The sequence below is a fragment of the Anas acuta genome, chromosome 14 (assembly GCF_963932015.1).
Source record: "Anas acuta chromosome 14, bAnaAcu1.1, whole genome shotgun sequence".
Lineage (NCBI taxonomy): Eukaryota > Metazoa > Chordata > Aves > Anseriformes > Anatidae > Anas > Anas acuta.
The window spans coordinates 2,935,970-2,959,238 of record NC_088992.1 but is presented as its reverse complement, the minus strand read 5'-3'; the positions used below and the strand labels follow the sequence as shown (position 1 = coordinate 2,959,238).

The window sequence follows — 23,269 nt, the reverse complement described above, 5'->3', positions numbered from 1 at the left end:
CAGCTTTCCCAGCATCCTGTATTGCAAACAAAGCAACTCAAAGTGCTGCTAGAGAAAAGCTTCTGATAACGATTCTTGTAGTTGAATATTCAGCTGAACCTGGGTTCTTTCAGGAAACAAATCCATCTCTGTGTGAAGCACAGAGTGTCCCAGGATCACCTGGGTTCCATTCCTGGAGTGCTGTGCTTCTAATACAGAAGCCTGGTACTGTAATTGTGCTGAAAGGCAGAAACCCGTGTGTGATTCCTGTAGGGGCTGGTCAGCGGGCTACGATCTGTGTCGTGGCAGCTGCTGCCTGACGCCGTGCCTCTGTGCTGAAGGATGAGGAAGAGGCAGAGCTTGTCTTCCATGTTACCCTGCTTCTACTTGGTTTGCACAAAACACACCTGTGGCAAGACTTGCTAATTATTAAGGCAGCTTGCCTAAGAAATAACCCCTCAGCTTCACCACGAAAGCATTTGACCGCAGTGGCCTTTGCTGAAGCTCCGGAGTGGTGCCAGTGGGCTGCTGATAGGAGGAGTGCGCACACAACTCCTGCAACTGTGGCAGTCAAGTAATATGCACAACAAAGGGCTGTTGTGCTCAGAGGTTTATATGGCTGTGACAAATTTTAATATTCTTAGTAGGCCAGGTTGTTAGGATTCCATGTGACTTATTTTCTCTGGAATTACCCTGTAGTGCTGTCTCAGACTCCATTCAAATTCTGTAGCTGCCAGACGGGTATGTCAGTGTGAGAAACGCCTTTTTTAACCTCTGAATGTCCAACCTCTCGGCTGTCTCATCCATTTGAGCAATTAGAACTGGGCTGTAGAGAACCAGCCTCTCTATGAAGGTGCTGTGGGATAGTTTGGGGTCCAGTGCAGCTGCTATGTGGGTTTTCCTGGACCTGATGCCTGCTGTTGTAAAAGACAGAGGCTGCATAGTTTGGAATTTCTGAAAGAGAGACACCGACCAATTTCCCATTGCTAAGCTTTATTTTTCTGTTTAACTTGTATGGAGCTGCCTTAATTTATTTATTTTTTTCCCCACTCATGGCCTTTTCAGAGAGCTGCTCTTGGCAGAAGTGATTAAATGGGCTCTGGGGAGGAGGAGGAAGTCATCTGTAGTGATCGTTTTACATAAAATATATATTTCCTTAGTCTTGGTTTACAATTTCAGTCTTACCTTTGTTGAAGACTATTGGCAATTATTTTTAAAAGTGTTTAAACATACAAATGCTGGAAAAAAAAAAAGCAAGAATCTTCTTCGGTTCCAAGGAATAACTATTTGACACCTTGATAGGTTTATAACTTCCAGTGGCCTATTCTGAATAGCCAGTCTGGCAATTACTTTATTTATAAAGCTATAAACATATTTTGAACATAAAAGCCAAAAAATACAAACTCAATGAAGTAAAAAAATTACAACAAATGATGGAGAATCATTGGACAAATGAAAGTACAGCTGCAAAACATTTATCCCTGCTACATACATACAGTGGTTTTACTTGGTTTAATGAAGTGGTATTTCCATGACTTCTACATTCAAACTGGTTTCAGGAATTCAAATGCGTATTTCAAGAAAAGTTGAAATTGCTGTAAAAGAACTAAAAAAAAATCTTGTTGCGATAAAAACTTAAGGGCAAAGTTTTCCTTCTATTACAAAAGAGCATTAACACAAAAGAATAACACTTCATATAGCATTTCTAAAGACACTTTTTTGGTATTAATAAACGTAGCTCTGTTTTGGCATTGATTGTTAACCGTAGGGCACTTAGCACGAGTTGCTCACGCTTGCTGTTCTGTCTCAGAAAGGGGCAGTTTAAAGGTCTGTTTCTTGCATGTTTTGGGGGAGGAGGGGGATTAAATTTTCTCAGACCAGTACGAACTGACGCTGTTAGGTGTACCAGGTGGAAATGGTGTCTGTCCTGCAGTAGCTGAAGCCACGGGGTGAGGTCTGGCACAGAGCTGTGGGCACAGGGCCCCTTTTTGGGGCATCGGTCAGAAAAGGGGGGCAGGTGGAGGTGGAAGCGCTGCGCCTGCGCCCTGAGCACACAGGGAAAGGTCCCGCAGGAGGGGAGCAGCGCGGTGCACCAAGAGACTGCAGGAATCGGATGGAATAAACGTGGTGAGGGGAGGCTGCAATGCAGATGGGCCTTTCCCTGGTCAGCGTGCCCCGAACCAAGGCAGGCAGCCCGAACGCCGTGGAGGGCCCTGAGTAGCCTTGAAATAAGCGGGTGAAAGTCCTAACGAGTTCTGAAATGAGTGACGGCTGTTCTGGGCATGCCGGTGCTACGCGGCCCTTGGTCAAGGTGCGCAGCTTAATACTGTGCAGGACTTTCCCCTAAATTTCCTCTGGTGTTATTTAAACACATCTGCTTTTTTTTTTGGTTTGTTTTATACCCCTCTTTGCTTTGCTGCTAAGTTACATTTTATCCCACCACCAAATAGCGATCAGGTATTAGGGTGTGCCAGCCTTACGCTAGGCCACTGATGGGCGCAGTGTGGCTGATTTGTCAGCTGTGGCTTTTACAGTAGTTGACACTTCTACAGCACCTTACATCAGAGTCACCATGAAAAGTGGTCAGCTGAGACACAGCTTTTTTTTTTTTTTTTTAGATTTTTTTTTTTATATATATATATGAGAAGAATCTATGTCGGGTCTGGGAATAGTCTGCTGAGTTCCTCTGTTCAGCACTGGACCATGCTGTTGTCTAAGCTTTCTAAAATAATTTAAAACCGAGCAGATTGTGTGGTGATCTAGTGCTATGTAATTAACCCTCCGAGTGCCATAAGGACATGGCCAAGTACAGGTGGACGGCGCTTCAGGTAATTCACTTCTCTGAGGGTTAAAACAACTTTCAGGTTTGTGCACGTAGCTTTCATTCAGTGCTTCTGAAGTTACATTTACACAGGAGAGGAATTAAGCAATAGGTTTAGATCTAAACTAAAACTGGAATTAAAAAGTCTACACTACTATACGCAAAAGTACCTAAATAAAGGGAATAAACCCAAAGATGCTCTACAGACTAATCTTTTTTTTTTTTTTAAAGTTTTTGATCTTTGATGCATTAACTTGCTTAAAAAGTTGTTTAGTCCAATGTAAAAAAATTAGGGTTTTTGTTTTTGTTTTAAGAAAAAAATATAAAAATATTTTTACATTATAAAGGTCATCTTAAATTTCTTGCAGTTCTACAATAATATTACTACATAATTTGCATTCAGTACTCTAAAACCTATTCTGTAAAGTAGAAAAAAATAGATCCCCCTCTCCCTCTGTCTGTTGTTATTTTTCTCTTCAGCAGTCTAGAATACATTTCTTTCAGGCAGATTCTGGTCTCTGTGACAGGTATGCAAATGTGAAGTAAATCAATAACTTTTTGGGGATTTACATCAGTTTATGGAGATCAGAATCTGTCTGCAGTGTTTTTGTTTGTCAAGCTCAACATATAAATAAAATACCAGAAACTGGTAAATGTTTTCAAGCTGGAGAGAAGACATTAACATTTGGCATCGTTATGGAGGTAGAGGGAAGATCTCAGAAAAAGCTAGAATAATTTTTTTTTTTTTTTTTTTAAAGTTCTACACCAAATCATCAAGAAATGGTTTTGATCTTGCAGAGGGTAAGTACAGATTGTAAGTAGAGAGCCGGGCAGTGTGCTGCTCTGCTCCCGGCCTGCCCCGGGGAAGGGGAGAGCCAAGAGGGGGGCAGAGCACACGCGGCCGCCTGTCCTCACCCCTGCTTGCCAAGGGAAAGGCTCTGGGACGGGGGCGTTACGGCTTTACACGTGCTGTGCTCCTCCCGTGAGCCGGTGCACAGCTGGTTGCAGAGTTTGAGGCTTTTTGAGGCTGCCCCCAGGCTGGTGGATGGGAATTTTGGCTGCCAGAGCTGCAGGGACCGAGTCACGACAGCAAGGGAGGCCCCGCACCAACACGGGCAGCGGTCAGACCTCCAAGCGGCCGAGCTCCTGCTGTGCCTGGGCAGCGCCCCGCTTTGCTCTGCTAGTGGGATCGGCGTCTGCACAGAGACCTGTTACCTGTAAACAGTACCTTCCTGTCCTCGGACACGAAGCTTAAAAAACACACCTCATTTGTTTAAATATTTCATCTATCGGTCGGATCAGGGAGCTAGCATCGCTACATTTAGTCTTCAGACACGAGGGCTTTTACAAAATGCTCCTGTTCCAGCTTTTTCCAGCCCCGTGGTACAACGGCTACGGGAGATCTGTGACCGACTACAGCTTAAAGCAGCTCAGAAGGCAGGAAATGGAAGCCAGTGTTAGATTTATAGCACCTACCACCTACTGCAGCAAGCTGGGGGTTCCTCTTTGCTTTCTGCCATACTTGGAGATAATGCAGGAAAAAAGAAAGAAAAAATAAAAGAAAAACCCCAAACAAACAAAAAAGCAGCACAGGGCAGGGACAAAAGGCTTGTTTACTCATCAGCACTTAGAAATTTTGGCAAGTATTTTTTTTTAACCTTTTTTTTTAAAGTCACTTTTCTATCTTTAACCACCACCCCCCCCCCCAAAAAAAAATAATAAACAAAAAAAAGAGAGTTTTCCAGCATCCTTAAATCATTCCGTCGCCTAACTTTGCAAGTTTGACAGTGAACTTGGGGAGTTTTTGGACGGGCCTCCGGTGCTGTGGAGCGAGCAAGGTGCCCGGTGTCTCAGCCAAGGCGGGCGGGTGGGCGCGGGGCTACGTCCCCGCGGGGGCCACGCTGTGCGCCGGGGGCTCGGCGGGCGTGCGGGGCGAGCGGTGGGCGCTCGGTCTGGAGGAGCTGGCGGCCGGGCCGGCGTGGGCCGAGACGGGGAAGGGGTCGGGAGGCTCTCGGTGCGCGGAGGCAGCGGGGGCTGCGGGCTGGTCTGAAGGGAAAGCAGAGGGTACGCGTTGGAGTGCATCCAGGGGAGAGGGAGGGGAGTCTATAGCACTTCCATCGGAAGAAACTGGGCTGGCACAGCGTCCTTCTCCTTGTAAGTACCGAATGCACTTCTTTTTCCTCCTAAGAACAGTGAAGAGAGTTAGCCGTGAATAGCGGGCGAGCCTGTGGACATGCACCTAAGGGCGGGTGGGTGGCGGTGCGGGGCGAGGGGGCTCGCAGCCGGCCCTGCGGGGGTCCTGGGTGGCCAGGACCGAGTGGCCGTGGGCTTGTGGCCCTGCTGGGGTGGCCGTGGGCTTGTGGCCGTGACAAGGTGGCTGTGGGCGGGTGGCCATGGCCGGGAGCGGCTCCCCACAGCGCCCGCCAGGGGGCGATAAAATGGCGGCGGGGCCGGGCCCCGTGAGGGAAGAGCCGGGTGAGGGCCAAATCCCAGCCCGATGGGGGCCAAATCCCGGCCCGATGGGGGCCAAGGACCGGCCCACCCGTGCTGTGGGCACAAAGCTCTGGCCGTGGCAGGGATCCCCGCTGCGATGTGGCACAACCTGTGCCCTTCTTGTTTGCCCCGTGGGATGCAGCCCCAGCAGAGCCCCAGCGCTCGCTGCCAGGACCCCATCGGTTTTTGGCTTTCCTCCCAAGGCAACGCCGGTCAACCCAAACTCTTAAGGTTTTAGGAGTGTTTTTGCCTGTAGCACGTTTTCTACCGCTCTCCTAGGCGTGCATGCAATGTATCATCTACTTAGCTCTATTTTTTTTTTTCTGCAGCAAAAGCCTCTGATCTCAGCCTATTCGTAACACCTCTGACCCTCCAAATACTTCACATTCACTCCTGCCTCTGACTCAGTGACACGGCCGAGCTGAAGGCACTCCACAGGCTCGTGAGGAAGGAGGAAAAAGGCCAGCGACCGGCTGGCGGAGGGCACGGTCTGAGGCTGGCTGAGGTCCCGCCTGGGATGCCAGAGCAGCTCTGAGCTGTTCACAAGACTCATTTGTCTCTGGAGCATCCATCACCTTTCAATCTACTAACTAGGCCAAGGAAAAGCAGCCAGGACAGTGCCACCCTTCTCACTTCAGCCCAGGGCTTTCCTGGCCAAGAAGTGTTCACTGTGATCTGTCTCCTCAGAAGCTGAGGCACAAGCACAAAGTGCAGTGCACACACACACTGCAGGGGGTTCGGCAGAGGTGTGTGAATGAGCAGCCAGGGGCAGATCTGCTCACAAAAAGGGTTTCACAGAGAAGTACCCAGCTGCTGACAATCACTCCCCGCTAGCCCCACATTCCTAGTAAGAAACTGCTGCTCCTCTGTTGGATGTGCTGTCCCCTGTAGGTCTGGGGGCTCAAAAATACAAGCCACACATTGTCCTCGCTGTAGCCAGACTTGGACATGGTTTCACTGCATCCCAGGACAATTCTGCTGTTTGGGACCAAAAGCAGGAACATGTAGCCTGTGTTTACCTGAGCTCCAGTTGCCATCTCACACAGAGACGACCCGTTCCTGGCTATTCAGGTAGCACCTCGCACTCTCACGCTGTCTGTACACGCTCTGTATGGTTTTCCTTCTCTTCTCCTGACAGAGCCCTCATGTCACCTGCTCTGAGCAGCTCAGTAGTTTTAAACAATAGAGCTCTCGAGATGTCACCTTAACAGTAGCGAGGGAACAATTCCTCTGCTGGAGATGCTGTTAATGACTTTATAGCTAAAATAGCTAAAAAGAATGTCTTCCTCCTGCTCAGCTCCCTGCCTCGACTGTCTCATCTGAGGAAAACAGATCAAATGGAGAACTTGCTAATGCGGGCACACACCTTTCTTTGATCTTACTAATGAAAAACCAGACAGTGTTGGAATATGCATTAACTAGCCCAGTATTAAACATGACTTTGCACTGGATGTGAACAAGAGAAGTGGTATTACTGCTGTCAGTGTCATAGTTAGCTGTGGTGACCCAATTAATGTGATATGAAACACGACAGCCCTGCTGAATGGAATATTTAATACAGGTTATTCTGCACGGGCTGTAATTTCCCAGAGCAGACAAACCTCAGGACAAGCTGTGTTTCCCACAGACATTTCAGGAGTAGCTGCAGGACCGAGAGTTTCAACGACCTACTTGTGAGATGATACAGATCTATCCATTCCATCCACTGATTCAATTAGATATAAAATAACGGAGAAAAAGCAGATCTGATACTACAGATTGTTGATAATGAAGCATTTAGTGGGCTAGGGCTGGCATGGCTACCATACAGCTAAAAGGATTTATCCCTGTCCTTTAGGAACTACAGCACCCTGGAGCATTTTGCCCTGGTGTAAGGGGGGCTGAGCGTGAAACCTCCAGAGCAGGACCACCCAGTTTTAACCAGTTAAACTCTCCTCCTGTGGAGTGGGAATCCTCTGGTGGGCATTGCTCTCCGCAGGCATCGGTGACCACAGCACGCAGGACAGAAGCCTTTGGGCTGGCAGCGGCACGTTAGTACAAAGAATTGCAGAAAAGATTTGACTAAATAGTGTTGGAGAGGCAAAAGTTTAAAAACAAAAAGCATGCTAAGGTCTACAAACACTTCAGCAGCCTGTGTTAATCGGAAGCAATGCAGAGGGTTAGCGCTGAAGCTGAGTTAAGAGAGTTCAAATGAAATCGGAGCGGAGCTGCCCCCGACCTGCTGTCCCTCAGCTCTCTGCCACATCCTGGGTGTCCCTCTGGACATTCAGTTTCTTAATCAGTTAAATTAGGGGATTTAACTTAATCAGTTAAAGCAGGGGATGTTCTGAAGCTGCTCTGAAGCAGTAAGAAACTCCCAGGGGAATGCAGCGCTTGCTGCTGCCCGGGTGCAGGACGAGGTGGCAAGGTGTGTGCACAGCCTCCTTGCTCACCCCCATGGCGCAGGGACCTGCCCGACCCCGCCAGCTGATGGTCTGGGACCTTGGACAGCCTGGGTGAGCCGTGACCAAGCACTGCCGGGACTCTGCAGGGCTACGCCTCCAGGATTCAGAGTTGGATGGATTAAATGATTTCCCTCGCTTTACGCTGCAGTAAGCACGTTAAGCAATACTTCTCGCTGTGCTTTCAGCTTTTGCTAGTATTCAGCACATGGGTATGGAAACCTGGAAATGCACCTGCTGTGCTGTGAGCCACAGACCTCTGTCCCGGTCCAGGAGCCCTTCCTGAGCTTTTCCTACCAGGATGCACTTGCAGACACCCTGAGCCAGGTACTGCTGCAGCTCAGGCACTCTGCCTCACTGCCTGAGGCTCTCCCACCCCATGGTGGGTGCTGCAAAACTTCAGGACCAACGAGGGCACAGCTTGGATTACACAGTTAGTCCCAGGATAAGCAGGGAAAACCTTCACTACTCAGTACTGGCCCCGGAGGGGTGTTTATGGGATAGGAAATCTTAAACAGGGGAGGAAAGCCCCGCACCAGGATAACCTGCAAATGAGCTTTTAAGGTTCATCAGCCAGCGACCACGCAGAGCACCACAGGAGCAGTGCCCACGGCGGCTGCCAGACACAGCGTGAAGCTGGGACAGCAGCCCCCGAGGGAGCAAACCACCACAGCACCGAGCGCAGCCGAACCCCCTGGCCCAGGAAAACCCCGCGAGGTGCCCAGGAGCCGCCGGTTGCCGATACACACCTGCACGGGCCGCACCAGTCCGTTTGTTGGTTGAGGCCAAAGCGAGCTCTGCATTTCTTAGGAGAGGCAGGATCTGAACACAGAAGCATGCGTGGCGGAGAATGGGCAAGGCAGAGGCACAAAGAGGAGGAGGAGCAGGAGGAAGAAAAGAGGCAACATCATGTCAGCCACTTAACACACCACTAACAGACTACAATCCCGTTTTTTTGGTTCTGCAACGGTGCCGGCACCACCTCTCCTGTAAAAAAGCGAGTGTTAGGCAAAGTCAGTGATGGCAGCTGGGGAAGGAGGAGCTTTGGGAAACGGCCTCCTGGCTGAATTCTCCTGGATTTTGCTTTATCGTTGTGCTTCCCTAGCTCAGCTAAATCCAGCTCAGCTCCAGGAAATGCGAGCAATTACCGGGAAATTCACGGCTTTTCGTGACGCATCCAATCTCTTAGGTTTGGGAGCGCTGCCAGAGGACAGCGACGCTGCCTGCTGTGCCTGAATCCTTACCTGCTCCCTGCCTTCCCAGCAGTGACTAACCGGGCTGCCAGCGAGCGCGGGCTGCGGGCGGAAGAGAAGAGAGGAAACGTTGCAGAAGCAGGTGGAAAGCAGAGGTAGCACCGCGGAGATCAGCCCCGGCCATCCTGCTCTGTCCCCTGCCTTCCCCTTCCAGGTTGGGTGGAAAAGCCACCCTCCGTGGCCTTTCCTTCAGGCACATCGTGCTTGTTCTGCCGTGCTGCAATAGGATCCGAAGGGTTTCTGTGCTGGATTCACACCGCCTCTATCAGCCACCACCAGTGCTTCCTGTTGTGTACCAGGCTTTCAGTCCGGAATGGGCAGAATTACTATTTTTGTATCACACACACAAGCCGTTTGGATACGTAAATACATTCACACTACACAGAAACCTAAATGCTTGAGTGCTCCTTTGCAGGCCAGGCACTGAATGGCTTAACAGCGTTAACCAAACCGAAGTTATCACTGGGATGCTTTTACGGAACTGCTTTTTATGGATAATCCAGAGGGATCATCCTGCAGTGATTAATGAGATAACCCCAACTCTGAGTGCTAATGCGGGCTGCAGGATTCTGGCTGTATGGCCCCGTAATCCCCAGCAAGCACATCAGCAGAGCCAGGGCTCAACTTGCGGGTCGTAACTTGAAGGCTACACAATGCCACAGTGTGCAGGGATGGTCTCCTGATGTTTTACAATGCCTGCTTACTGGAACAGATATGATTCATTCCCAGTAGAAATGCTCCAGAAACCAGTATGGGAATGGCCCTGGATGACGGGAATGCGTGTGCGAGCAGCTCAAACCTGACAAAGGGCCTTTTCTGATAAACAGCGTGGTGCAGGGAGGAAACCTGTCCTAGTTTTTAGTCTGACTTTACTCGAGCTCTGCCTTATTATGAAAAGCGAAACAAATTTTGGGCAGTGCCAGTCTTCAGGCCTCTCACTGCATTTAGTCCCGCACGCAATATTGACTCATTTGAGGGCTTTCCTTAACAGTACCTGTGGGGCCGATGGGGGCATTCAGCTGCTTGTTATGAATAATTAACTCGAGTGATAATATATATTAAGTTATCTGCTTGCCAAAATCTGATCTTTTCAGTTTCCACGAACTACCCATGTTCTAACACCTATGAAGAACCCACAGCAATGTTCATTCACTGCCTTTAAATTGTGCAGTTCATTAGTTAAGATCAGGAAAATAAAAGGAACCACGGTAAAACCCAACGACTGCTGTGGATTATACACTCCGAGCAAAAGCAAGGTGGCAGCCACCAAGGAGCCACGTGGCTTGGCACCGCAGGATTTACCTGAGTTGGAATCTTGTTGCTTTTCCCGTGTCCGTCTCTTCTTTTTCCCCTAGGAAATGCAAGGAAAAGCCCGTTAGTCCGCGCTCCCAGGAGACCAGGGATGCCCCTCGGTGTTTTCAGGGCTGTGGGGCTTGGATTTGGCCCTTGGGAAAGCTGTGGCTGCGTGCAGTGCTGGCCTGGTGCTCCACAGAAGAGACCCAGGGGGAACTCTCAGAGCAGCCACCGAGCCAGCCGTCTGCACAAGTGGCTACGGCTGTCGTTGACATGGCACAAATTTGTTCTGGGCACGTATGTTTGCTCAGCAACAACCCTAATTGTCAGCATCCCTGGATCCAGCACCGCAGGCGTTCTGACTCATCCCCGGCATGCCCAAACGGGCGTGCAGGAGCTGTGCGCATTCGCAGGGGCAGCAGCAGAAACCCAGAGACGGAGGGCACGGCGCTGCTGTCACCCGGCTGCGTCGCTGGCAATTCTTCCTAACGTGGAGCCCTGAAATGTTTGGGCAAGGTCTGACAGCACTACGTGAGCCCACAGCCACGCTGCAAATGCAGCCGAGCCCCTCACTTACGCTGCAGCCCCCGTAAGAAGTTGCAAAATAAGATTTTAGTGCATGTGGTTAGAGAATGGCTCTTTGCAGGGTGTTATTGTGAACGATCACCCAGCTCTGCTCCTCAATTCAAAGAAGCCCAAGAGTAAATCCCACTGAGGTTTCACCTGCACGACACGGCACAACTCTGATCTGAATGTATTTAGGGAAATGGTGTGGCAGCGGCTTTCACCCAAGGCGTTTGGTCTGTGTGACATGGTGAGCACTGGACCTTTTCATTTCTGCACCGACCCAAGCAAATTGCTCCTCGCCCGGCTGTGGGCAGCCCAGCAGCACGAACCACATGGACATGCTGAAAGCTGCCTGCGCTCGGTGCTGCGCGGTGCTGAGCGACTTGGGGCAGCGCCCTGGGGTGCTCTGTGTCCCTGACAGCAGTGAGGAGCTATCAAAGCGCCTGCCTGAGCCGTAGGACTGCAGCGTGAGGCCGTGTCAGCTCACCGTCTGTACCGAAATGCTTGAGGAGGGAAGCCCCCTTGGTAGCTGACGATGATGGGTGAGAAATGGGATTTCTGTTCTAAAACCACAGCGTTTCTGCTGCCCCTCTGGAGTGCTGTGGAAACCCTCGGGAGCTCTGTGGGGGCTCACGGGGATGGGAACAGACAGCTCTGTCCCGGAGCTGCTCTGCCGACACGCCACAGCCACCCTACGTGTGCCACCTGGGAATCCCACCCACCATGGCTTTAATTAATAGATTTAACTAAATGAATAGAATTAAACAAGAGTTACCACTTGTGACTGAGGCTGTACGAGCAACAGCTCACCCTCCTGGCACGTTCTATCTCCTCCTCCATCCTTATGTTCCTATAAACCATTTGCCCTGTTCCAGCACCTTCCCCATTTCCAGCACACACTCACTTGCTCCTGACACCTGGACAGAAATCGCTCAGTGACTTGGAACCAGGAGGAGCATCCCTGGTTTCAGATGGGAAAGGCAGTTTGTGCAAGTCCCTAGAGACTGTTTTAAAATACTCATCTCTCTACTACTTTTTTTTTTTTTTTAACTCATCTCCCTGCTTCAGTGCCTTTGCAGCTCTGGACCCACCTCTCATTCACGTGTTTTCTTCACTCCCTAGCAGCAAAACACAACCCTAACCCCAAACTGCCTGCCTGACCCCAAATACGTAACGACTCCCTGCGTCTCCCGGTGACCTCCTTAATGAGGGCACGGTGGAGCTGGAGCAAATCTGGCCTGCGTGGGGAGCACAGCTTGCAGGCTGCCTTTGACCTATGACTTTTTATATGACTTCTTGTGGTTTGAGTGAAGGTGGAAAGCTCCGAGCTGCGGTAAGCTTTTTCTTCGGTGTGGGAGCAACTGTATTTCCTGCCTGAGATCCGAGTCACGTGCCGCGGAGGTGACCTACATTCCTCCTCCTCGCTCGAGCTCCAGAGAGAAAAGCTTCTCCTGCAGCGACCACGAGACCCGGAGCAGCTGCTCGGCAGTGCCGGGAGGGAGAGCCAACATGCTCCGAGCTCGTCTGCCGGCCGGGAAGGGACAACTTGTGGAGCAGGAGCCGGTGCTTCCCGGGAGGAAAGGTGCAGGAGGGATGGGACTCCGCTGGAGGAAGTGCTTGGGCGTGGAGGAAAACGATGCCTGGCTCCTACCATCGCTGCTGCCCTCCAGAGATGCTGGCTGAGACACCGGGATGCCCGCAGAGAAGCGCCCTTTGGTGCTGCCCCAGCTTCTCTGCGGGCACCCCTCGGGTCTCAGCAGGCTCTGATCCTGCAAAGATGCCGAGCTCCCAGTCTGCGCTCGCAAGGAGGCAGGGGTATCTGTGCTGTCTTGGGGCTTCTCAGAACCTCTCCTCTGTTTTTTTTTCTGCATCTGCACTCCATTTCTAATTGTTGTTGTTATTTAAGGACCTTTTGGTGGAGTTTGGGCTTCCTGAGCAGCGCTGGAAGTAGGGGTAAGGGTGGGCTGCACGGCTCCAAGGCAAAGAAAGAGGCTTAGAGGGAAACGATGGAGCCTTGGATCGACCAACAGAGCCCCGGAGTGGATGGACAGACATCTGAAGATCTCCGTGTGCTTTGCTTCAGGTCCCAGTGAGCCTGCTAGGCAGGGTTCTTTACATGGGAGATCAAAACAGGCGAGAAAGCCACTAGAAAAGGCGGCATCTCCTGCGTCGGGAGCGCCGCACCGCCTGTGGAACCTCGCTTACCGCGGTGCCTCTTGCATTATTAATACAGCTACGAGGAAATGAATTCTTCTAATGCTCACTTGTAAATGCTCCACTGAGTAGCCCGGAGGCTCCCCAAACGCCAGCCCTGCTACCTGCAAGCGGGACGTGCCGCGAAGCAGCGGGCAGCACATCCACCGTGCTGTGCCGTGCCGTGCCTCCAGCCAGCCTGGGAGCTGCCACCACGGCCACTGCTCCCTGCAGACCCCTCGCTGCCTGATTTGGGACCTTTTCTCCCCCTTTTTTTTAATCTGTAAAGATTTTTCTCATCCCTAATGGCAACCTTGCTTGGGAATCAGGCTCGCCGGAGAGCTGGGTCTCGCTCGCAAGCTCGCAGAGCAAGCAGTGCTGCTGTCTGCGTGTGCTCAGACTGCATTTGAATACTTTGAACGTGGCGTGCTTGATTTGCTTAGGATCCTCTCACAGCGGTGGCCAGGGTGGGATCAAAGTCCCAAAATCCCAGGGGGGCAGGCACCAACTTGGTGACCGTCACCCTGCGAGGGCAGCAGACGAGCCCCCACGGGCCGGGGGTACCGGGGCTGATGCTTGGGACACGGCCCCGCAGGGAGTCCCAGAGCTGGACCAAGCACCCCGTGAGGCTGAGCTCTGCGTGGAACTCATGCAAAGCAGCTTTTCCTTTCCTATTCTGCATTTTTAAAAATTATTTTCCATGATTATTACGATCCTGTGAGCAGACGCCCTGCACTGGCTTTAAACCTGCAGAGCAGAGGTGCCAGCACGTAATTTGACAAATCCCCCCAAAACCACAGCCTGTGCTTGGGCTCAGCACCCACGGCCGGGGCTGTGGAGCCCATGGGACGCAGCCTGGTCTGAAGGCAGCCGGGGAGTTACAACATCCACACCGTACCTGTGCCGTGCTGAGCAGCACGGGGATGCTCCAAGCACCGCTGAATTTCTACACACACCACCCCACCAGAAACTGCATTACCAGGGACAACTGGGACATTGGCAGGCACTGATTTTAGCCCCCCATGGATCATTTTTGGGCCATTTTGGGGGCTTTTCTGTGGGAACCCGAGGCGCGACACCACTCACGTAGTTGTCCCGTGCGGACCAGCCGGGGTAGAGCTGCATGTGGAGCTGCCGTTCCTTGCGTGCCAGCTCGTAGTACTTGGCCTGCTCCTCCCGGGACAGCGCGTGCCACTGCAAGGACAAGCACGGAGCTGAGCTGTGTCCCCTCGCCCCTGCCCCGCGGCCACCAGCTCGAATCGGGCTCTAGGGGACGAGGGAGGAGCACCTGGGGGCAGGTGCCCAAGAGGAGCTGCAGGGGACAGGGACACTGCACTGGTCACTGGCCTCGCTGGGGACCTTGCTATCTCAGCGTTGCTACTGGGGTGCAAGATTTCCCTTTTCTCCCACTTTTGGGTCTTCCTGCACACTCTTTCCAGCCTGAGGATGCTCCTCAGTGAGGCGGCAATGCCTCCAACACCAACAAAACTCCCATCTCCATCAGAGTGATGGGAGAACCCCCTCAGCCCCCGCTCCCTGCCCTTGTTTCTGGGGGTGTCCGCACTGTGCATGCCCCCCACCATGACACAAGTCCCATCACTGCCCTGCCGAGCCCCACGCTGCTGCTCTGCTCCCCTGGACCCCCCAGGGGACGCTGACCCTGGCCACGGGTGCGCAGCGAAGAGCCCTTACCCTCCTGCCCAAGATCTGGTTGATAGCTGCGCTCTCCTTCAGGGTGCACTCAGCAATGACTTTTGCCCGCATCTCTTTCATATACAACATGAAAGCGTTCAGGGGCTTCTTGATAGTGGGCTTCTTGGCTTCCTTCTCTCTCTTTGGTTCTGGCTGAGGTTTCCTTGGCAGGGACACAAGAGGAGCAGTCAGTGGCAGCAGTCAGAGCCACCCAGACGCGCGGTGCCAAACCCACCCGGTGCCAAACTCTGCCCCAGCACACGCAGTGCTCAGCGCCCAGCCCCGTGCCCACATCACAGGGGACAACCAAGGGGGACCCCGCGGTGTTGGGAGCCCAGTGATGCTTCCAACTTACATGTTTCGGTCGTAGTGCTCCATCTCCTGCTTGCCAGAGTGGGGCACGATGGCGGGGTGCGGGATGCCAGTGGTGTGCATGCCGGAGCCCAGCATCAGCGGGTGAGTGAACCTGTAGGGGAGACGGGTGAGCCGTGAGCCTTCGGGGTGGCCACGAGGGCTGTGCGGGGAGCTGTGGGGCCATGGTGGGCCAGCCCCAACAGCCCCAGCAGTGGCTCTCCCTCGGTGGCACTCTGAGGCAGCAGAAGCAGACGGCAAGCGGAGGACACGGAAAGCGAACCCGCGGCGGCGTGGCCTCCTTCGCCTGGCAGGCTGCAAAATTTGGGGACCGAGTGAACACAGCGAGGAGCAGGGATTTGGGCATCTCTTCCCTCTTTCCTTGGCCCCTGCCAGCCGCGCCGAACGCACGCGGGGAGAGGCGGCCGGGTGCCGAGAGGCGGCTGCAGAAAGCAGCCCGCGGCGTGAGCCAGCCCCGCCGAGATCAAGGGCGCTTTTAACGAGCGTTTTCAGACACTCAGATCTCTGTTGCTGCAATATCTTATTAGCGCTGTAGGAAGGAACAACAAACTCAAACCAACGTTTGGATTTGAGAGATTAGGACCACCCCACACCTTCCTTTTAACAGAAAAAGCATAAGTCTGAACATGAACCAAACTGCAACTCTAGGAGGTGCACCTCGCCTAAGCAATGTTATCCACCAACACAGAAATGAGATCATGAGAGGTCTCGCTAGCTTTCAAGCCTCATTAGCTCTCTAGAGTTTTAGAGGGTAAAGCCAGAGCAGTCGGCTTTGCCAAGCTTGCCACTTTATGACTGCAGCTTGAGATGGCAGAATCGCCCATGGGAGATGAACTGTTCATTAGATATGCTGGCACGAAAAGAAAAGCTGTTTAATTTAATCCACCAGCACCGTCTGAAGTCTGATCCTTATCTGACCAGGTGTACTTGCTCATTCGTCTGCAGCAGCGCTGCAAAATCCACCCTCTGCGAGCGGGAACCCCGGTGCCACAGCTGGGGAGGCTCCATGGCCCCGCAGGGAACCGTTAGCTCGTCCTGCCCGGTGCCCCCGAGGCCACGAGAAGCGATGCCTTGGAGAGCCGGGGGGGCTGGCAGCGCCCTCCTGCCTCTGCTGCACGGATCGGGGTCTGCGTGGAGAAGGGTTTGCATGGACATGGGGTTGCACGGAGAAAGGGTTTGCGTGGCCAGAGGTCTGCTCGCGTGGTTTTCCTGCGGGAAGCCTCCACTAGCTGCTCTCCAGGACAACACGAAGCAGAAGCAGAAGCTGGCAGGGGAGCAGCCGGGAGCCAGGGCTGGGCTTTGCCCTGCCCAGCAGCTCGCCCAGAGGCACGAGGCTCTGCGATTCTCAGCCACGGGGGCCGTGTCCTGCTCCCTGGGAGATCAGTGGTGCGGCTGTCCCAGGGCTGCGCTCGCTGCCCGAGGCCCCTGCACGGGGTCTGGGCTCTGGCTGCGGGCTGCGAGCAAGCTGCAGGGCCTGGAGGGCAGCGAGTGCCTGCCCCCTGCCCGTCCTGCCCTAAAGCTGAGCCCCAGTGAAACATCACCCCCTGCAAAGCAAAACCCAGCCCTGCGCCTGGGATGTGTTCGACATCACGGTTAGAGACAAGGGGGGAAATGCCGAGCGATGGATTTCGCCCCCTTTTCCCAACGCTGAGCCCAAGGCAGGGATTTCTGGCTCTGCTTTGCCTCGTGCTGGTGGGAACCCAGTCGCTGGGCATCCTCCCTGGCCGCTTGCTGTTCCGCGGGGCCGGGCTCTGCTGCAAGCTCCTACTGCACACACTGCAAGCTGCGGGGGCAGCCGGGCCGCTGCCCCGGCTCACACATACTCACCTGGAGAAAGAAGCCCCAGCGGAAAGTGCTGACGAATACGGCTGTCTAAATCCACATGACGGGAGCGGATAGACAGACTGGCTCTGCCTGGGATCGGGAAGAAAGAGTCTATCAAGTATCTCCAGCCACGTGGCGTTTCCTAAAGATACCCTCTGCTAACGGGGCTCGGAGCCGGGGGCAGTGTGGGGTCTGGGCTTTTTGGCTGGCACGCACGAGGCTGCGCGGCCACAGGCAGCACCAGGAGGGTGTGGGAGCACAGGAACCTTGGGGTGCCGGGCAGAGAGCACCTCCTGTGCCCCACACGTGTCCCAGAAAGGCTCTGAGTGCCCCTGCACATCCTCAAAGGGATGCCTCTTGTTTTTAAACAAGCCCAACGCCAGGTCCTACTTTTCTTTTTCAAGTCGTTTCACACTGGGAATCGGGCATGTACCAGACCTGGAGCTGGAAATTATTTGTGAGATAGTAAAATAAATATGAAGGAAGTTCCTGGTTGTTCCCAGCACGGGAAAGCCCCCACGTTTTCATATGGAGATAGCTCAAAAACACCTCGGTTTGTTCTGTACGGCTGCCAAAACACGCTCCCAGCCTTGAAACCACGCGTGGAAGCCCAGACGCCTGGGGAAGGCGAGCCAGGATGTTCGAACCCCAAAATGTGGCTGCACAGATGCTGTGCAGAGCTGCTGTAGGGACAGCACGGCTGCTTCCAGCACCGATTATCAGCAGCAGCCCCTTATCACAGCACCATCCTGCTGCCCCGAAGCACCAGTGGCTGCTCTGGGTTAAGGCAGATTCTGCCCGGTGGAGGCACAGCCGCAGCAGCGCGGTAGCGAAGCCCTCGAGCCGTGCTCGGGGCAAGGAGGGCTCCTGTGTCTGGCTCTCTGGGAGCTGCCGTGTCTCGGCTTGAAGGAGATCTGCAGGATCTGTCTGTGCTCAGCCCGGCACCGTGCCCTCTGCATCGCTCCGGTGGCGGCGGCAGCAAGTCCCCAACCAGCCGAGGTGGCTTTGGAAGCTGAACGGGCCTGCAGCAGGGCTGGGAAGGCATCCAGCTCCAGCCAGGAGTGACGATGCCTCCTCCAGAGCTCATCCTCCCGAGCCTTGTGCCCAGCTCCTGCTGGCCAGCTGGGGAGGAGAAGTGGCCTCCTGCAGCTGATGGGTGCTCCCCGTCCGTCCCCATCCCATCCCTGTCCCCATCCTCATCCCCTGCATCCTGTGGGGTCAGTGCCACTGCAGTGCCCCAGCCCACCCGGCTTTCGGCACGGGGCACTTCAGGAGTGCTTTGGGGCTCTTTCTGTGAATTTGGGACAAGCAAAAATAGGAGAAAAGTCTCTTGCAGACACCACGCGTGCTCCCCGTGCCATATCTGCCCTATTAGTCAGCGACGTGCATGCCTGGCGAGGTTTATTGGGGATGCCAAACCCCGCAGACGCTCGGAGCTGCCAGCAGTGCGGCTTCCTCCGCGAGCAGGCTCCCGACAAAGTCTCGGGGAGAAGCTGGCTCTTCCCCACCACGCAGCGGGGCTGCCCGCAGCTTCCCTCCCACCCCACGAGTGGACCTCGCGTTGGGGAGCTCCTGTCTCACCCCCAGCTACCTCTTTCATGTTACGGCACAGGCAGCGCACTACTTGTTTTTCCTGAGGATGAATCACATCATACGAGGAGTTAAATCATCGCCCGAGAGTAGCAGATTGAGCACAGAAAGCAAAATGCCACCTCTTTGAAGCCCAGCTCTGTATCAAAGGCCTCAGCCTCTGTTTCCCGGTGGTTAAATATCTGCAGCACGAAATCCATCGACAACGACAACAGAAAGCTGACTTTTTACTTGGCATTTTAACGCGTTTGGCTATTTGGCGATACGGCCTCGTACCTGGATGGCTCTGCTGGGTTTTGTCGGGGTTTTTTGAGCCAGCAGCAGGAGGGCCGTGCCCCCTGCCCCCTGCCACCGCCTGCCCTGCGCCCCGCAGCCCCCTGCCAGCCTCCGCCAAATCCTCCCATCACCAGCAGCAGGGAGGCTGCCAGGCTCAGGTCTCTGCCCGGGGGCACATTTTCCTGCAGCATCTCCCGAGAGGCACCACGGGAGCAGCATCCCGTGCTCCACGCTCCGGGAAAGCCCTGCTTGTGCTGAAAACCCCAGCGAGGGAAAAAAAATCCCTCCTCCTCCAAAGGAGAGGCTTGGCTGTGATTAGAAGTGGGAAGAAGCCCTCCCTCCTTCCCAATCCAGTGGTTTTGAATCCAGCAGGTTGTCCCCTGCTCCAGGGATGCCCCGGGCAGGATCAAACCTTTGGACCCCCCCACGGACCCGCTGCCCACCCCTTCATGGGGTGAAAGCCCCCTCCCCGGCACACCGCACGCAGCGGGGGCTGCACGCAGCCGGGGATGCTGACCCCCGCGTGGATCCCACACTCACCATCCCATCGAGGGCGTGATCTGGCCGACCCCAGCCGGGGGGAGCGGGTAGAAGCCGGGGATGTCTGAGGTCTGGGAGGGCCGGTGCACTCCTGGGAGAAGGGAGAAGGAGGTGAGCTGGAGCCGGCGCTGACACGGACCCCTCCCGGCCCCATCTGCCCACAGACACTGGTGGGCAGCAGGGCAGACAGGGGGAATTGCTGTCTGCAGGAGGCAGGACACTGAGGTCACAGTTTTCTTTGCTGTGGGACTCTCTGCAGCACCTGGGAGCCTGGGGGCAGCGCTGTTCCTACACCCCCAGCCCATCGCTCACCCCTGAGACCCCAACAGCGACCAGCGGGGATGCTCCAGTGGGTGTCTGCAAATGGTTTGGGATGAAAAGCGATCGTTTCACAGGATCTGGGAAGGAGGGGATGGTGCCAGGTGGGAATTCTCCCTCCGTAGGGGGAATCTCTGCGTGGTCTCCAGAGACACAGCACAGGAGGCAGCCCAGCATCTCCTGCTCCTGTCGGCTCTGCCGGGATTGGGAGAAGCCCAGGAGAAGCTGGAGAAAAATGGGCAGGGAGGGCTTCCTCTCTTCATTTCTTGCATTTCCCCCAGCTGTTCTCTGTCCTGGGGAACAGTGCCTCATCCCTTCAGCCAGCTCAGGGCAGGAGGGGCTCAGCAGGAGGCTCACGGGCAGTGAATTTGGGTTCTGGGCACGTGCTGCTTGTGGCCCGAGGCACTTAAATCCCCCAGGGAGGAAACAGATACAGCCCTGTGAGCTGCGTGCCCTGCTAAGCAGCAGGGCTTTCCAGGGTAAAACTCCAGCTCGCCTCTGTCTGCGGAGGAGCCTCAGGCTACAGAAAGCGTGCAGGGGTTGTCCAGCAGCTGCCCCGGGCCATAAATGCGATAAGGAATTGGTGATGAGCTGCCAGCAGCCTGCAAGCCAAGATCTGGATTACTCTCCCAGATGGATTCCTGATAAGGTTGTAATTAGGACTGACCCCGATGGATTCCATCTTATTAGGAGTTCACTACCCTGATGTGTAACAGGACCGAGAGGAGGATGTAACTTGGTCAGAAAATTTACCTGCAGCTGTGTTCTGTCGGGACACAGCCAGAGCAGCAGGTTTTGCTATCTCAGGGCTGAGAAGGGCGACAGCCCGACCAAAGGGGGAAGGAGCCCTTGCCCTGACAGCACGGGGCTGGGGGATGCACAGCTGGGGGTGCTGGGCTGGATCTCTCCATAACAGGACCTGTGGGATCTCTGCAGCCCCCAGGGACGCTGGTCTGGGGTGAATCCTTGCCCGTGTTCCTGTACTCACTGCTCAGGGTTTAACCCCTACCCGCTGTACACACGGGTTAGTTGGCGTGTGCTGGGCTCACGCAGGAACCCCAGGAGCCCAACGTGTGACGAGCTCGCACGTGTGGCTGTGGGGACACGCACGCCAATGTCCATTTAGGTTTCAGACGCTGATCCTATTTAGTCAAAATATTTCCTGTTTCAAGCATTTATTTTCTCAAAATGACAGCCTGACAACAGTCTGGGTATGAGTCAAAGGAAAGAAGACTTTCCATTTTCTGGTTGACTCGTGCACATGGTGCAGGCTCTGCTCTGGGCTAAGCCCCACGGCAGCGTGCACAGCGAATTAGGGCCGTTTCCCCAGCGGGGCTGCTGCTTCTCGTGTCAAACTCCTACTGACCAAGATTACCAAGCATGGCCAAGAAGCTAAACAACCTCCTACCGCTCAGCAGTGCCCCAGCGTTTCATTTTCCCATTGATTTGGGGCCAGGGGGTGTTCCTAAAGGTGCTGGCTGTGATCCCTGCGGTGCCCAGCACCGTCCCCTCCCTCTGCCCGTGCCCGGTCCCAGCGGTGCCCTCACCTTGCTTCTGGTTGATGTCGGCGGGCAAGTGGGGCGAGTGGGAGCCGTGGCTGAAGTGGTCGTTGCTGTAAGGGATGAGCGGGGTGAGCGGGTGGACTCCGTGGGACGGCTGCACGACGGGAACTTTGTTGGACTGCAAGAGAGAAGGAGGAGAGGGCTCAGCGGCAGGCGGGGGCCAGGCTGCGAGGAGGGGGCACGGGATCATCGAGCTCCGCCAGCAGCGAGGGCCTTTGGGGTGCTGCTGCTGCAAAGGGGCTGGCAATTACAACAGGCTTCCCAGGGGAAGGCAGAAAACACCCTTTTATGCTTAAATAAACACATCCTGCAAGAGAAATCCACCATCACGCAGTGATAACAGCTGCTGCTGATTGCACGGGAGGTGCAAATCAACCCGAATCAACGTGATGCTGTCAAAATCCAGAATACTTTAAGAATTCACTTCGAGCATCTTTTATTCCGGGATAAATGCTGAAAGCATGTCACCCAAGGCATCGCTCTTGTTTTCTGCTCCCCCAGCTTGCTGGCACACACACGCACAGCCCCGTGTGTTGCCCTGGTCTGCAGCCGGACTCCCACATCCTGCACATTCACCCCGAAAACCGCGCTCGGGCTCCTGCAGCTGCTCCCGGCTACACGGGACAGGACCTGGGTGGCCCAGCAGCTCCTCTCACACACCCCAGGGTACCTCTGGGTGTTGGGGCAGAGAGAGCAGAGCCTGTTCAAAAGGCCTGAGCAGCTGTGAGGGAAACACACCCGTGCACACTCACGCACAGCCGCTCACACCTGCGCACAGCCGTGCCCGCGTGCGCACGCCGCTGTCTGCTGCGAGCCTCCTTGCCTCGAGCGTCCCAAGCCGCTCCCTACACGCCCGGTTTCGCCCGTGGTTGCCTTTAAACCCAAACTGACTTTGCCTCAGTGGTGGAGTGGCAGGATTTGCCCCGGATAAATCCCGAAGGAGAACCAGGACCAGGCACGGCAGCAGCAGGAGGAAGGAGCGGAGCACGTGAGAGTGCTGCTCGCCAAAGCTCTCGTGTCCTATCAGGGCATCTCCAGATGCCTTCCGACAAGTCATTTAAGATCTCTGGACTTGATTCACTGCTGCCTTTCACTTTGGTAATGATTTTGCTCAGGCAGAGCGAGCATGAAACGCCATCTGGCTCCAAGGAGGAACCCCTGAAACGACGAGGAGAACAGCCCCGGTGGATGGGGACGCTGCTTCCCACCCGCCTCGCCCGCAGAGTTTGCTTATGCAAATAAAATTAAAGAGGGATGCAGGTTTGCATTTAAGAGTGAGCGAACACCCTGGCTCCTGATGCTTAGCAGGTGTGGATTTCCTGCACACAGCGGGGCGCAGGGGGACGTGCACCTCCAAAAACAATCTGGAGCAGTACGGGTGCCCCTGTCCTGCAGCAGGGCCGGGGGCTCCGTGGTTCTCCCACTGAGATCGGTGCTGGGCTGGCTCCCGCTTTGCTAAATGTGTCTAAAGCTCCAAGCTTCAACTTTTATTGTCCACGAAAAAGAGATGAGGGGTAGCTTTTCAGCATTGTTTCTAAAACTAGCCATGGTTTAGCAGATTTGCGTGGCAGACAGCCCGAGTGAGGGATGTGCAGTTCTGGGGGGGCATTTTGCCATCGCACCGGACAAGGACCAGCTTGGTGCTGAGAAGTTTTGAAAATCTCAGCCCCCCACGGGCTCAGCCTCCAAGGGGGGCTGAGTTTTCCTTCCATACAAGCCTGCACCCAAAGCCTGGCCCACTGATGGCTGCAGACAGCCCTCAGACTGTGGGGAGACGCAGGCTGCACTCTCCTGACACCGATCCACAACAGGCCAGGGCGCAGGGCACGGCACTGGGGCTGCACAGCGGGCTGCAGCACGGTTACTCAGACTTTCCACCAGTTCAGATGGGAAACGAGACGAGGCAGCAGCACGAAGAGCTGGTCTTCCCCGCATCCCTTCTGCCTTTGCACTCGCCTTGCTCAAAAACCCTTTGCTGTTCCTCTCTGAAGTCACACAAACGCTGGCAGGGAAAGATGCTCGGAACAGAAATGAGACCAAAACTTGGGTAGGAAA

At 54.5% G+C, this 23,269-nt stretch overlaps 1 protein-coding gene across 6 annotated transcripts in view; it reads right to left on the bottom strand.

Moving 5' to 3' along the window:
- Positions 1-1,278: 1,278 nt before the first annotated feature.
- The window catches only part of TCF7 (transcription factor 7), a 66,647-nt gene continuing 44,656 nt past the window's right edge, over positions 1,279-23,269 (bottom strand). The window contains exons 4-11 of one of the 6 annotated variants that reach the window (XM_068697765.1): positions 21,200-21,332; positions 19,335-19,425; positions 15,088-15,198; positions 14,733-14,895; positions 14,127-14,234; positions 10,290-10,338; positions 8,484-8,556; positions 1,279-4,983 (exon numbers count right to left, since the gene is read on the bottom strand). In XM_068697765.1, the coding sequence (XP_068553866.1) occupies positions 4,680-4,983; positions 8,484-8,556; positions 10,290-10,338; positions 14,127-14,234; positions 14,733-14,895; positions 15,088-15,198; positions 19,335-19,425; positions 21,200-21,332 (1,032 nt within the window). In that variant the 3' untranslated portion in view covers positions 1,279-4,679. Of the gene's footprint in view, positions 4,984-8,483; positions 8,557-8,590; positions 9,030-10,289; positions 10,339-14,126; positions 14,235-14,732; positions 14,896-15,087; positions 15,199-16,931; positions 17,019-19,334; positions 19,426-21,199; positions 21,333-23,269 lie in introns of those variants that run through there. The other 5 variants (XM_068697760.1, XM_068697761.1, XM_068697763.1 and 2 more) reach the window with 5 other exon arrangements.